The 13,336-nt window shown below is 37.9% G+C and overlaps 2 protein-coding genes across 4 annotated transcripts in view; one reads left to right on the top strand and one right to left on the bottom strand.

The window, feature by feature from the left end:
- Nucleotides 1-5,370, bottom strand: part of DCDC1 (doublecortin domain containing 1) — a 480,273-nt gene extending 474,903 nt beyond the window's left edge. For both annotated transcript variants that reach the window (XM_049648784.1, XM_049648790.1), the window contains exons 1-2: nucleotides 5,290-5,370; nucleotides 227-293 (exon numbers count right to left, since the gene is read on the bottom strand). The gene's annotated coding sequence lies outside the window, so the exon portion shown is untranslated. The remainder of the gene's footprint in view (nucleotides 1-226; nucleotides 294-5,289) is intronic.
- A 41-nt stretch (nucleotides 5,371-5,411) lies between these two features.
- DNAJC24 (DnaJ heat shock protein family (Hsp40) member C24) overlaps nucleotides 5,412-13,336 on the top strand; it is a 55,843-nt gene continuing 47,918 nt past the window's right edge. The window contains exons 1-2 of one of the 2 annotated variants that reach the window (XM_049648861.1): nucleotides 5,412-5,498; nucleotides 6,303-6,446. In XM_049648861.1, coding sequence (XP_049504818.1) covers nucleotides 6,336-6,446 — 111 coding nt within the window. In that variant the 5' untranslated portion in view covers nucleotides 5,412-5,498; nucleotides 6,303-6,335. The other variant, XM_049648862.1, reaches the window with a different exon arrangement.

Raw genomic sequence — 13,336 nt, 5'->3', positions numbered from 1 at the left:
GATTATTAAAGAGAAACAGAAGATGGATTACAGACGATATCTTTAATAGGTTCATGGAAAGATTAAAACATCAGATGTGAAGAGGTAGCAAGACACGAACAAAAATTCCAGGTAAGATAAAGACCTCTAAAAGGGCTCAAACAAGGGTGAAAGAACACTGACACAAATGAAGTTAAACAAACAAGAAAAACACAGCAACAGGTGTGGTGCCAGCAAAAGTATTTACCTCTTTGTCTCTCCAGGTTAGTGGATTGCCTTGCTCCACCTCAATGAATGTTCACTGATGATTACTGCTGAAAAGACAAAAGAGAGAATAAATCAAGTGAAGACAACCAGTGATGGGAAAAAATGCAAAAATGAAAAACCATTTCTGAAAGATGAGGTACAATTGTTCAATAGGGCTGATTCTCAATACTGTCTAAAGCATTATGATAACATGCCAAAAAAAGAAAAAAAGTTTCTATAATTCTAACCATTCGTCTCTCCCTCCATCTAAACTTAATACTTAAATATTTGAAACTTACTACTTCCATGCATCTTCCTGGATTAGCCTCATTTTGAGTCAAGGATTTCAATCATTCATTTCAATCATTCAATAATCTGCCTTATTCTATTCACATTAACTATAAGTTAGTAACTGTCACAGCACCCGTATTTCCTCTGGCATAATACTTCTTCAGTTATTTCAGTTGCTTCTTTAATTGTCTGTTTACCCAGATAAACTCTAAGCTTTTATAAGGGCTACAGCCAACTGTCTTGTGTCTCTTGTAACAAAGTGTGGGACACATAGTAGATACTCGATAAGTGGTTTGTTGATTGAATGAATAAGTGAATGAAGGCTCTATATGTACTACGTGTATGTGTATATGTGTGTGTTTATCTCATCACTAGCTAGTTCTTGATGGTTTTCTATCTTCCCAATAGATTTTAAGTTGTTGTAGGGACAATCATCTAATTTCAGAACATAACCATAATAGTTTGTGGTACTTAAAAATAAATACAGCTTAGTTCACTGATATTAAAATCCTAAAAACTCAGAGATAAATAAGACCAAGAAAATTAAAGAAGAGTTGGTGATGAAACCAGTAGAAAGAGCCAAGTAAATATAATCCTAGGATAAAAATAGCAGAAATACATTGTATATAGTGCAAATATTATTCATCAATAAGAAGCACAATTTACTAACAGGATCTCAAAGTGAGAATTTATTAATGTGTGGTAGACATTAGTTAATGGGCAGATAAGTATTAAAGTGATGAATTGAATAAGAACGTGGTTTTTGACCACCACTACAACCAAGGGTCTTAAACCCTTGCTATATCTATACAACTATACTTACATCTACATCTATATCTACATTTAATTCTAGATATAGTACTTGATCAATCATCTTGAAGTTAAATATTTAACATATGCCTACGTCGCTTGTGTTAGATGCTGATGACACAGGAATTAAGAGGTTTTTGCCCTCTTTTGCCCTTTTTGCTTTTAATTTATCTACAAACTATAGTTCAACAAACATTTTGGTTTGGCATCATTTTTCCAACTCAATAGTTTGCAGCTTTCATTTGCTCTGTTTGAAAATTCCTAAAATACAGCTATGAATTCTTAATGTTCTAATATCCAAAACTGAGTAACAAATATTTCACTATTAATAATAATAACAACAAAAGCTAACCTTTCCTGTGTACTTACTACTCTTAGGCACTATTTTCTCACTGAATCCTCACAACAGACATAGAGGGAGATACTATTATTAATCCTATTTTACAGAGAAAGAAACCAAGGCATAGAGATTAATTAACTTAAAATGTTCACATAACCAGTAAGAGACAGAGCCTGGGTTCCAACCTATGCAGTCTGACACCAGACTTCATGCTCTTAACCATTGTGCTAACATAGTTTATATTTCTGCTATGTTAGTTTTACATAAAATGGATAAATTACTGGGATGCCTGGCTGGCTTAGTCGGTAGAACATGTGACTCTAGATCTCAGGGTCATGAGTTAGAGTCCCATGTTGGGTGTGGAGCCTATTTAAAAAAATTGGATAAATTACCTTCTTAAAATAAGATAGTGAGAAACAAAACTATTATAAATACACATCAACTTCATACATGTGGCAAGATAGTTGGTGCTTAGTTTCTTTAAGAGGTGTCCCTGCCTTACAGACCTTACGGAATTAGGGAATCAGAACACACATCCAAACGTATAATAGTACCCTGTGAGATAGGATGAGTGCAAATGAGGAGTACACACAGGACTTGCTATGAAAGTTGAGAGGAGGAACTAATTTCTAAGGACTGGACCATCATAAAAGGCTTGATGGAAGAGATGGGTCTTAAAGGAGGGATAAAATTGATGGGTGGAAACAAAGAGGAAAGATGGTATAAGCAAGGAGAACCACCTGAACGAAATTATGGATGAAGTACCAAGAAAAGATCCCATTGTTTAAACATTTCATGTAGGAGGTTAATAGGTGATGAGGCTAGAAAACTATGGATCATATTGGGGTGGTAAGTAAATACCAGGTTAAGGAGTTAGGACTTTATCTTCCATTTTATTTATTTACTTATTTTTTAAAGTAAGCTTTACACCCAACGTGGAGCTTAAACTCAACGACCCTGAGATCAAGAGTCACATGCTCTATTGATTGAGCCAGTCAGGCACCCCAAGACTTTATTCTCTAGACCTGGCTTGTTCAAAACAGCAGTCACTAGTTATATGTAGCTATTTAGCACCTGAGATGTGGCAAGTCCAAACTGAGAATAAGCAATACAGGTAAGATACACAGCAGCTTTTGAAAACTTAGCATGAAAAAGCAATGTAAAATACCATTAATAATACATTGATTACATTTTGAAATGATCATACTCCAAATATATTAGGTTAAATAAAATATATTATTAAAAATCATTTCACCTCGTTTTATTTTCCTAATGGGGCTACTGGGAAGTTTAAAATTATATATGTGGCTTGCATCTGTGGCTTACATCATATTTCTATTGGGCAATAATGCTCTAGAAAAATAAAAATAAAGAAAAATGATAAGGGATTCATGCAAAAAGTGTTTTAAAAGCTTATTCTGTAATAATAAATTCAGACTGTAAGACAACTGATCTGGCTTTCAACAAGCCAATGGCAGGAAAAGAAAAAATACCTAGATAGCAATGAAGTGGGACTGCTATAGCTAAGATACTTAAGAGACAGAACATTGAAAACAATGTATAGATTTTGTTTGGATCATGATTCAAACAAACTAACCATAAAAAGTCATTTCTGAGACAACTAAGGAAATGTAAATAGAGACTAGATATTGGATGCCATCAATGAGTTATTGATCATTTCAGTGGAATGACTTTATGGAGATGAAAGAAAAACTTGCAAACTAAAGTATGCTTTAGTGATGTGAGCTAGAGTATTCGAGATGAAATGACAGAAGACTTGGGAATTGCTAGGAGAAAATGCTTATTTCTTACTATCTAAAACCTATCTACCTACATGCATACATACACACACAGAGCACACACACACACACAAATATAAAAGAGTAACTTGAGAAAATGGCGGTACCATGATCAGACTTTTCAGAATTTGGCTTAAAAAAAGGGAATAAAAGAGACAACACAATACCCTAGGGGATCATAAATCAAAGTTACGTGCTCTTGCTGTAAAAATTGGAGGATCTGAGCATAACTATCTATATGAGGAAGCACTAAGCAGTGGAAAGGGGGGTGTTTGGGGGCTAAAATTTCAACAGGGTGTCAAGAAAGGTATTCAGAACAACACAGTTCATTCATATAAGGTATTTCCTTAGAGCCACACACAAGGTATGTTGGAACCAGGACTAACATCAAATTCTCTAACTTAGCATAATGTTCTGTCTCTAATTTTAAACATGACAAAATCCTATGGAGAACCCAGTCTATACTTTTCACCCTGGATTTTCTCACTTTCTTGTGTCATTCAATTATTCTTTATACCATCATTAAATAATTTGGCCATATTAAAATATTTTACTTAATGTTCTTAGGTTTATCTTGATTGCTTCTTCAACTGAGACTTGGCAGAAGAAAGACAAAAAAGAAGAAGAAAAGCAAATTTAAGCAGTAACAACAACAGAACCAACTTAACATCTCCAAGTGAAATTTAAATCATGTCGACAAAACACAACATGCAGTTTCACCTCTGGGTACAATGCAAGAAGAGAGGTCAGTGTAAGGTGAACAGTATAGAGATAATAAATGGGAAGAACAGAAGGCAAAGCAGAATGAAGAAGGGAAAACTAACCAAAAAAACCTAACAGTAGCCTTTTGGAGTGCCCAACAACTGCCTCAAAGTGGAGTGGTTCATTCTGCTTTTTCTGTAACCTTGAAAGATAGCCTGGCTTCCCTGGTAATATGCTGACTTCCTGAGTGTCCTGTTCTGCTGCTATACAATTAGCTATTTTGCCTTGATGCTTGGTTTGTTTCCTCATCTACAAAATGGGATTTTAACACCTGCCTTATTAGCCTCACTGGGTTGAAGTGAAAGTGAAGCGAGATAGTAAATGTGAACGGATTTTTAAAAGTTACCAGTTGCCAAGATCTACAAGAAATAATTGGGTTGAAAATCTTTTCCAGGGTGGGGGCCTGGGTGGCTGAGTTAATTGAGCGTTGGACTCTTGATTTTGGCTTAGGGTCCTGGGATCCATTCCCCCACCCCGACCCCTCCACTGGCTGGGACTGACCACCATGGGGTCTGCTTGAGATTCTCTCCCTCTGTCTGTCTCTCTCTCTCTCTCTGTCCTTCTCCCCCATCTCCGTCGCGCGCTCTCTCAAATTAAAAAAAAAAAAAAAAAAAAAAAAAAAACAAAACCTTTTCCAGAAAAAAAAACTATTCAAACTGAAAAGAAAAACTTCAATCGTCATAGGTTTTCTCTTAATTTTAGAATAAGAACATTCTTTTTTTTTTTTTTTTTTAGAATAAGAACATTCTAAGGCAAGTGTAGCGACAAGGGAGGAATTAGATCTCATCTTTCACATCCCCCTACTCCACCATTCCTCACCCCCCCCCCCCCCCCCCCCCCCCCCCCCCCCCCCACTCGCCACCTGCCGAAGAACCATCACCAACCACAAAAGGATTGGGAGCAGCGCTGGGCAGGGTAAGCGGAGGGAGCTTTGGGGAGGGCGGAGGAAGCCCGGGTGTGAAGTACTCTTGGGGGAGAGGAGAAACGCTACAGTCGCAGACCTGGGACAAAAGGGAGTTAGAAAGAAGCGAAAGACACCTCTTTTCACAGCCCGACACTTACGGCTGGTAAACTCCTTGGAAGCAGAGACTGGTTACCATAGCGACCGCGTCCAGGAGGGCGGAGCGCCTCTTGCTTGGTGTCTCGGCCATAAGAGCTCGACTAGAAACGTAGTCACGTCAGAGCAATGACTTCCGGCGGAAGGAGAAGCCGGTTCCGGGTTTTGGCAGGCTGCAGGCAAGGAGTGGGTACGAAGTACTGTAAGAAGTTTGGTAAGTTTGATACTGAGTAAAGGCAGCGGAGGGTATCCGCCTAAGGCTGGGTGGTACAGCCGCAGTGAGTACAGTGGATTCCCAAGTCTCAGTTTTGAGGAGCTCCCCACCCCCATCTCTTGAAGTTACCGGCTGTGGGAAGAGGTTGCCTGATTTCTGGGGCTCCCGGCGAAGTCTGTTCTGTAGTCTAGAGGGCTGGGGTATCCTCCTGTGAGCACTTTCAGTTCTTTGTGAGCGCCAGAAACCGAGGGACTCTTGCTGTCTACCTGCCGCCCATGCTGACCGGCCCTTTCCCATATTACTCTATTGAGGTAATGTGGAAGAAACGTGAACACTAAGAAATGGAAACGCTAAGAGGGAATGCTCCCAAATTCATTTTAATTCTTTGCTGTTTTGTTTTGCTTTCAACATTTTTTAAATTTGCCAACATTTATTAAATTTCTCTAGTGTGTTCACTGAGGACTTCTTGTGTGCCGCCTTTACCATGAGACTAGCACATATACCTTCTTAGAGGTCATCACCGCTCGGGTTCATTTTCGGATTCTTTTTTCTTAATGCTATTATATATTCATTGATTTAAGATATAAGTGTATATCATGAAACCTGTAACACATGTTCCATCCTTGTCTGTATACTTACACGTGAGATTCTTGGGGCGTTTTGAATGAAAATGAAAATATATGCTTCATGAGGATTGTATTGTAATCATGATTTACTCAACTAAATATTAAAGAACTTAGAAACGTACTTGCGTATTTCTTCGATCCTGCAAACTAATGAATCGTCATCAATATTTTTATTAAGCCTATCCGAGAAGGCCCACTTCTTGTTCAGTGGATGATGGCATTTGAGCAGATACCAAAGAAGGATTGGTACAGCATTCTGGGGGCAGACCCATCTGCAAGTATGTCAGACCTAAAACAAAAGTATCAAAAACTCATATTACTGGTAAGTCTTTGCTTGCAGATTTAAATCATGGGGGTGGGGGGAAACAGTTTTGTCTTAAGTGATGGGAAATTTAGGTTTCCCTAAAATGAATATATGATATCAAAGCAGGAGAAGTAAGGTATTAATTTGATTAGTTGAAAGTGTCAGTAATATTGTAAAAAAAAAAAAAAAAATTTTTTTTTTTTTTTTTTTTTTTTTATTTGAAATGGGAAAACATGGTTTGGAGCAAGAAATCTGAGTCATGCAGGTTGATTTGGAATGCTGATTCTACCACTAACTGTGGGAACTTGGGACAAGTTACTTTCCCCCTGTATGTGCCTCAGAGAGGATTAAATGAAATAGTCCATGTAAAGTGCTTAGAATAAGCAATGTTAGCATCCAGTAGCCACTAGCTACATGCGTCTATTGAGCATTTGAAATGTGGCTAGTCCAAAATGACATTTACTATAAATGTATAATACACAGCGGATTTTGAAGACTTACTACAAAAAGAGAATATAGGCTCAGTCAGTTAAGCGGCCTACTTCGGCTCAGGTCATGATCTCGTGGTCCGTGAGTTCGAGCCCCGCGTCGGTCTCTGTGCTGACACCTCAGAGCCTGGAGCCTGTTTCAGATTCTGTGTCTCCCTCTCTCTGACCCTCCCGCATTCATGCTTTGTCTCTCTCTGTCTCAAAAATAAATAAACGTTAAATAAAAAAAAAAAAAAAAAAAAAAAAAAGAGAATATAAAATAATCTAAACTTTATGTTGATTACATATTGAGGTGATAAAAATTTGGGTATATTGGCTATTTTGCATATTTTGTACATAATGTATGCATATATTTGCATATAGTATAATAAAATATAAAATTAATTTAATCTGATTTTTGCTTTGATATTGCATATGTGGCTTGCATTTATAGTTTGTATTGTGTTTTTATTGAATAGTGCCCATTTATACACTGTTTTTCACACAACTCAATTCTTTTGTGAAATGAGTTGTATTTGTAAGTATATAGTATCTTTCTTAACTGTTATTTTAATTTTTTTCAAGCTATATTGTGAAGTTTCTTAAGCCAATGTCAGTAACTCTATGATGGTCTCCAGTTAACTTAGTTTACAAAAGGGATAGAGCGTCATTACTTATGTAGCATTAGTTGTTCCTATAGTTTTTGTCAAATAGATCTGAGATTTTGCCAAAACTGTTTGTGTTTATTGTGAGAGACAGTAGCCATTTTACTGTCAGGAATGTATTACTATCCCTTCTTTAGGTAGTAAGCTGACTAAATGATACTAAGATTTCTTTTGTCTCAGAATTTTCAAGATTTCTTTCATTAAAGTCAAGTAGACTTGATTGAAAAATTTTTCCTCATACTGAATCATCCTTTTCCCTCATTTCAGTGAGGGTCGAGGCTGGAAAAGTAGACTGGGTCTAGATCATGCAGGCCTTTTAGTCCATGTTGACCTTTAATATGGCAATGAGAAGCCGTTTGCTCTTCATATATTAGCACTTGTCAAACACCAAAATGAGTGAGTCATTTTGCATACCCTCTCTTATCCTATTAGAGAGTTCCAGTTGCTCTAGATCTTCACCAACATTTGATGCTATTTGTCTCTTTCATTTCATCGATTGAGGGTTTCTCAATTTTGCTGCCATTGACATTTAGGGCAGGATAATTCTTTGTTATGTGGGGCTGCCCTGTGCAGTGTAGGATGATGAGTAGCATTCTAGATGCCAGTAACAACTAAAAATGTCTCCTGGGGGTCAAAATGGCCAACCTCCCCATTCCATTGAGAACCACCACCCAATTCTGTGTTTATAGTGATCTCTCATTGTGGTTTTGTTTTGTATTTCTCTGATGACTAATGATTGTAAGCATTTTTAAATGTTATTATTAGCCATTTGTATAATTATCTTTTCTGAGTGTCTTTTTTAAAAATCAAGTGTATTCTTGGAGCGCCAGGGTGGCTCAGTTGGTTAAGCGTCTGACTTCAGTTCAGGTCATGATCTCATGGTTTGGAGGGTTTTCTCTCAGTTCTCTAGTCCTGTCCTCCAACTTTAGTAGGCCACTTGTACCAGTGCCTCATAGATGAATGACTCTTGGCTGTCCTGTCCTATCTCTGTTCTTTCTTGTGAATACTTGGTAAAGGCCTATGGAATAGAATTGGTGGGCAGGTACAGTCTCTGTACATTTGGGGCCCATCCATAGATGATGCCAGTCTGGAGTTGGCCCTTAAAAATGATTAAAAGTTTGTTTTCTTTTCTTTGCTTTTTTTTTTTTTTAAAGTTTATTGATTTATTTATTTATTTATTTTTTGAGAGAGACAGCATGAATTGGGGAGGGGGAGAGAGAGAGGGAGAGAGAAATCCCAAGCAGGCTCCATGCTGTCAGCCCAGTGTGGAGCTCGAATTCATGAACCATGAGATCATGACCTGAGCTGAAACCAAGAGGTGGACACTTAACAGACTGAGCCACCCAGGCACCCCTAATTTGTTTTCTTCTTATCTACATCTGTGATGGCTTCCTGCTCCTGCTGCTGTGCCAAAGATAAAGCCAGTAATGGGTTTCTTCTCTTCTGGGGAGGACCTTTTCATTTTGAATTTGGATTCATTGGGTTTCTTGTGAGTCCTCAGCTCCTTATTTAAGAAAACAAAACAAAACAAACAGCTATGAGTTTGTAGGATATCTGGCCTGTTCTCCTGGATTATTCCTATCTGCATTAAAATGTACCATAATTTTTCCCATCTTTGGAAAAAAAAAAAAATCCAGCCTTTCTTTCAACCCATTTCTGCCACTTGTTGCCCCAACTCTTCTATTGTTCTTCTTTAAAAAAAAAAAAAAAGTTTATTTATTTATTTTGAGGTGGGGGAGTGGCAGAGGAAGAGGGAGAGAGAATTCCAAGCAGGGTCTGTATTATCAGCACAGAGCCTGATGTGGGTCTCTATCTCACAAACCATGAGTTCATGACCTGAGCTGAAATCAAGAGTCGGATGTTTAACCAACTGAGCCATCCAGGCACCCCTCTGTATTCTTTGTAGCAAAAAACATTTCAAAATGTTATCTCTATTTCCTTTCTCCAATTTTCCTCTTCCCAACTCTTGTAAACTTACTCCAGTGAGGCTTTGCTCCCACCACTACACTGAAACTGCTCTTATCAAGATTGCCAGTGATATCTGTAATGGGAAAAAACACAGTCCTCCTGTGTTTTTCCTTTACTCACACATAATTCTTCTGTCACCAGATGTGTGGATTTTCAACACATCAAGCAATTTTTTGCAACACCAGTTGGATGTCCTATAATTCACTTCAATTCTGACATTCCCTGGAGATAGCATCAGATCCCTCAAAGTTAAGGGCTCACTCCCACAACACTGCCCCCACTTGAGATGCCAGTCACAAGTCCCAGGTTGTCACCTGTACTTCTGACCGACCAGCTATAGATTAGGGTTCCCTGACCCCCTCCTTGAGTTTGATAATTTGCTAGAAAGGCTCACAGAACTCAGGGAAATCATCACATTTACCAGTTCATTATATAATAAAGGTTATGGTAAAGGATACAGATGAATAGCCAGATGAAGAGATACAGAGTACAGGAGCTTCTGTCACTGTGAAGCTGGGGTATGCTACCCTCCTGGCATGTAGATGTATGTGTTCACTGACTCAGATACTTTCTGAACCCTGTACTGTTGGGAATTTCATGTAGGCTTCATCATGTTGGCATGATTGATTACTAACTCCATTTCCATCTCCTCTCCCTTCTCTGGAGAATGAGGGATGGGCCTGAAAGTTCCAAGCTTCCAATTATGGCTTAGACTTTCTGGTGATCAGCCCCCATCCAGGAGCCCACCGAGAGTCACCCCATTAGAAAAAAAGACACTTCAGTCACCCAGGAGATTCCAAGGGTTTTAGGAATTCTGTGCCAGAAACTGGAGGCAGAGACATGTGGATATTTTTTTTCTATTACTTCACAATATCCCATGTTGCTATAACCAATGGTTAATACTTAGTCTTCATTTTGATTTATTAGTAAGGTGACCATTTATCCTACTTTTCCCAGAGTAGAGGTGGTTTGTGCCTTTTGTCCTAGCATAATTAATAACTGCCTTTTTCAGTTTTTTGAGGTGTCAACGTTTAAATTTAAATTTATTTTGAAGAGGTTTTTTGTAGTTATGTACAACTGTGTAAATTATCACCACGGTTAAGATATGGAACATTTTCATAATGCTAAAAAGTTTCTTTGTGCCTTTTGATCCCCTGATGCCTACAACTTTAACCAGCTGGACCAGTGATTCTGGTGCACAGGTGTATGTGGGCCCACTGTACTATGTTATGGTACCTGCAAATGTGAGGAACAGAAGTCCTGGAGAAGGAGGGTCAAAGTGAGCAAAGGGGGGGAAAAAAAAAAGACACTTAAAAGGAAGAATGATTGGCCCAGCTGTCTCCCAATAAGCTTTGCTGTATTGGCTCCTTGTGGAGAGATGGAGTTTGGAGGAGAGGACTTTCCAGACCAAACTCAATTAAAGAAAAACCAAAATTTTTTCTCCTAACTTGGTTTCTTCCTAAGCCAAATAGAGCTGAAGAATTCTGAACAAAGTTGGTATGGATGTGTAAATTGCTTTGGGATGAAGTGGTATGTCTATTAGGTACTGATGGTAAGCTATGGAAGAAGCCTTGGAAAGAGGGTAAGACACTGTTTCTGGGCATTCCAAAGATGAGACCTCTTCTTCCAGGCAGACACCACTTTGTTAAGTAATAAATTTAAATTGTCAACCCTGCTTAGATAACAGCAGCATTTGACACAGTTTATCACATATTCTTCTTTGTTATATTTTCATTTGTCTTCTAGGACATGATATTTTCCTAATTTACCTCTTACTAAATTATCTCTGGAAAGTGGTAGGTACTCAAATTTTGTTCAATGAGTGAATTGTATGAATGTAATCATCTTTATATTTTAATTCCTCTATTGATGACTTCAATTTTGTATTTTTATTTCTAACAACTCTGCCTATTTTCTGAATTTTCTTTTTGATGTGTGTGTGACTTCCTGATATTGTTTTAGGAATAAAATATTTTGTTTAGGTTAATAAAGTTGTTTTTTTTTTAAGTTTTCTTCTTTTTCTTTGGGTTCTTTTTATTTTATTTATTTTTTTTATTTATACATTTGTTTTTGTTTATTTTTGAGAGGGAGAGAGAGAGACAGAGCATGAGCCGGGGAGGGGCAGAGAGAAGATAGAGACAGAATCCCAAGTAGGTTTCAGGCTCTGACCTGTCAGCACAGAGCCCTAGGCAGGCCTCGAACTCACGGACCGTGAGATCATGACCTGAGCTGAAGTCGGACGCTCAACCGACTGAGCCACCCAGGCGCCCCCTTTTTTTTTTTTTTTTTTTTTAAGTAGACTTAATGCCCAGCATGGAGCCCAACATGGGGCTTGAACTCCCTACCCTGAGATCAAGAGTCAGACGCTCAACCGACTGAACCACCCAGGTGCCCCTCTTTGAGTTCCTTTTGGTTTTTCTCTTCCTTTTGTTATAGAGGTTCTTTTTTCCTATATTTGGTGATCATTGGTCATCTTTTCATCTTTAAGAATGAAATGTCCCACTCCACTGCTTCATTATTAGTATATAGGAATAGAATAGATTTCTATATGTTGGTTTTGTATCCTGTGACTTTACCGAATTTATTTACCAATTCTAGTAGTTTTTGGTGGAGTCTTTAGGGTTTTCTACATATAGTATCATGTCATCTGCAAATAGAGTTTTTCTTCTTCCTTACCAATTTGGATGCCTTTTGTCTCTTTATGTTGTCTAATTGCTGTGGCTAGGACTTCCAGTACTATATTGTATAAAAGTGGTGAGACCAGACATCTTTTTTTTCCTGGCCTTAGGGGGAAAGCTCTCAGTTTTTCACCATTAAGTATGATGCTGGTTGTGGGTTTTTCATGTAAGGCCTTTATTATGTTGAGGTATGTTCCCTCTAGATCTACATTGCAGAGGGCTTTTATGATGAAGAAAATTCAAGACAATGCAAAGATAGGGAAACACATTCCATGTTGACAGGCTGGAAGAATAAATATTGTTAAAATGTCTATACTATCCAAAGCAATCTACACATTTAATGCAATCCCTATCAAAATACCAACAGCATTTTTTTTCTCAGAACTAGAATCCTAAAATTTGTATGGAACCACAAAAGACCTCAAATAGCCAAAGCAAACTTGAAAAAGAAAAACAAAACTGGAGGTACCACAATTCCAGATTTCCAGTTATATTACAAAGCAGTCATAATTAAAACAGTCTATGGTACTGGCATAAAAATAGACAGAGATCAATGGAAGAGAACAAAAACCCCAGACATAAACCTACAATTTATATGGCCAATTAATCTTCAATAAAGGATGAATGAATATACAATGGGAAAAAGAGTCTCTCCAACAAATGTTGTTGGGAAAACTGGACAGCCACGTGCAAAAGTATGAAACTGGACCACTTTCTTTCACCATACACAAAAATAAACTCAAAATAGATTAAAGACCTAAATGTGAGACCTGAAACCATAAAGATCCATGAAGAGAGCACAGGCAGTAATTGCTCTGACATCAGCTATAGCAGCATTTTTCCAGATATGTCTCCTAAGGGAAGGGAAATAAAAGCAAAGATAAACTATTGGGACTACATCAAAATAAAAAGCTTCTGCACAGTGAAGGAAATAATCAGCAAAACTAAAAGGCAACCTACCAATGGGAGAAGATATTTGCAAATGATATATCTGATAAAGGGTTAGTATCCAAAATATGTAAAGAATTGATGCAACTCAATATCCAAAAAACAAATAATCCAATTAAAAAGTGAGCAGAATGGGCTCCTGGGTGGCTCAGTAGGCTGAGCGTCCGACTTCGCCTCAGGTC

Source organism: Panthera uncia, chromosome D1 (genome assembly GCF_023721935.1).
Source record: "Panthera uncia isolate 11264 chromosome D1, Puncia_PCG_1.0, whole genome shotgun sequence".
NCBI classification, from domain to species: domain Eukaryota; kingdom Metazoa; phylum Chordata; class Mammalia; order Carnivora; family Felidae; genus Panthera; species Panthera uncia.
Note: the sequence above shows the minus strand (reverse complement) of the source record. Positions and strands in the feature narration are given on the sequence as shown.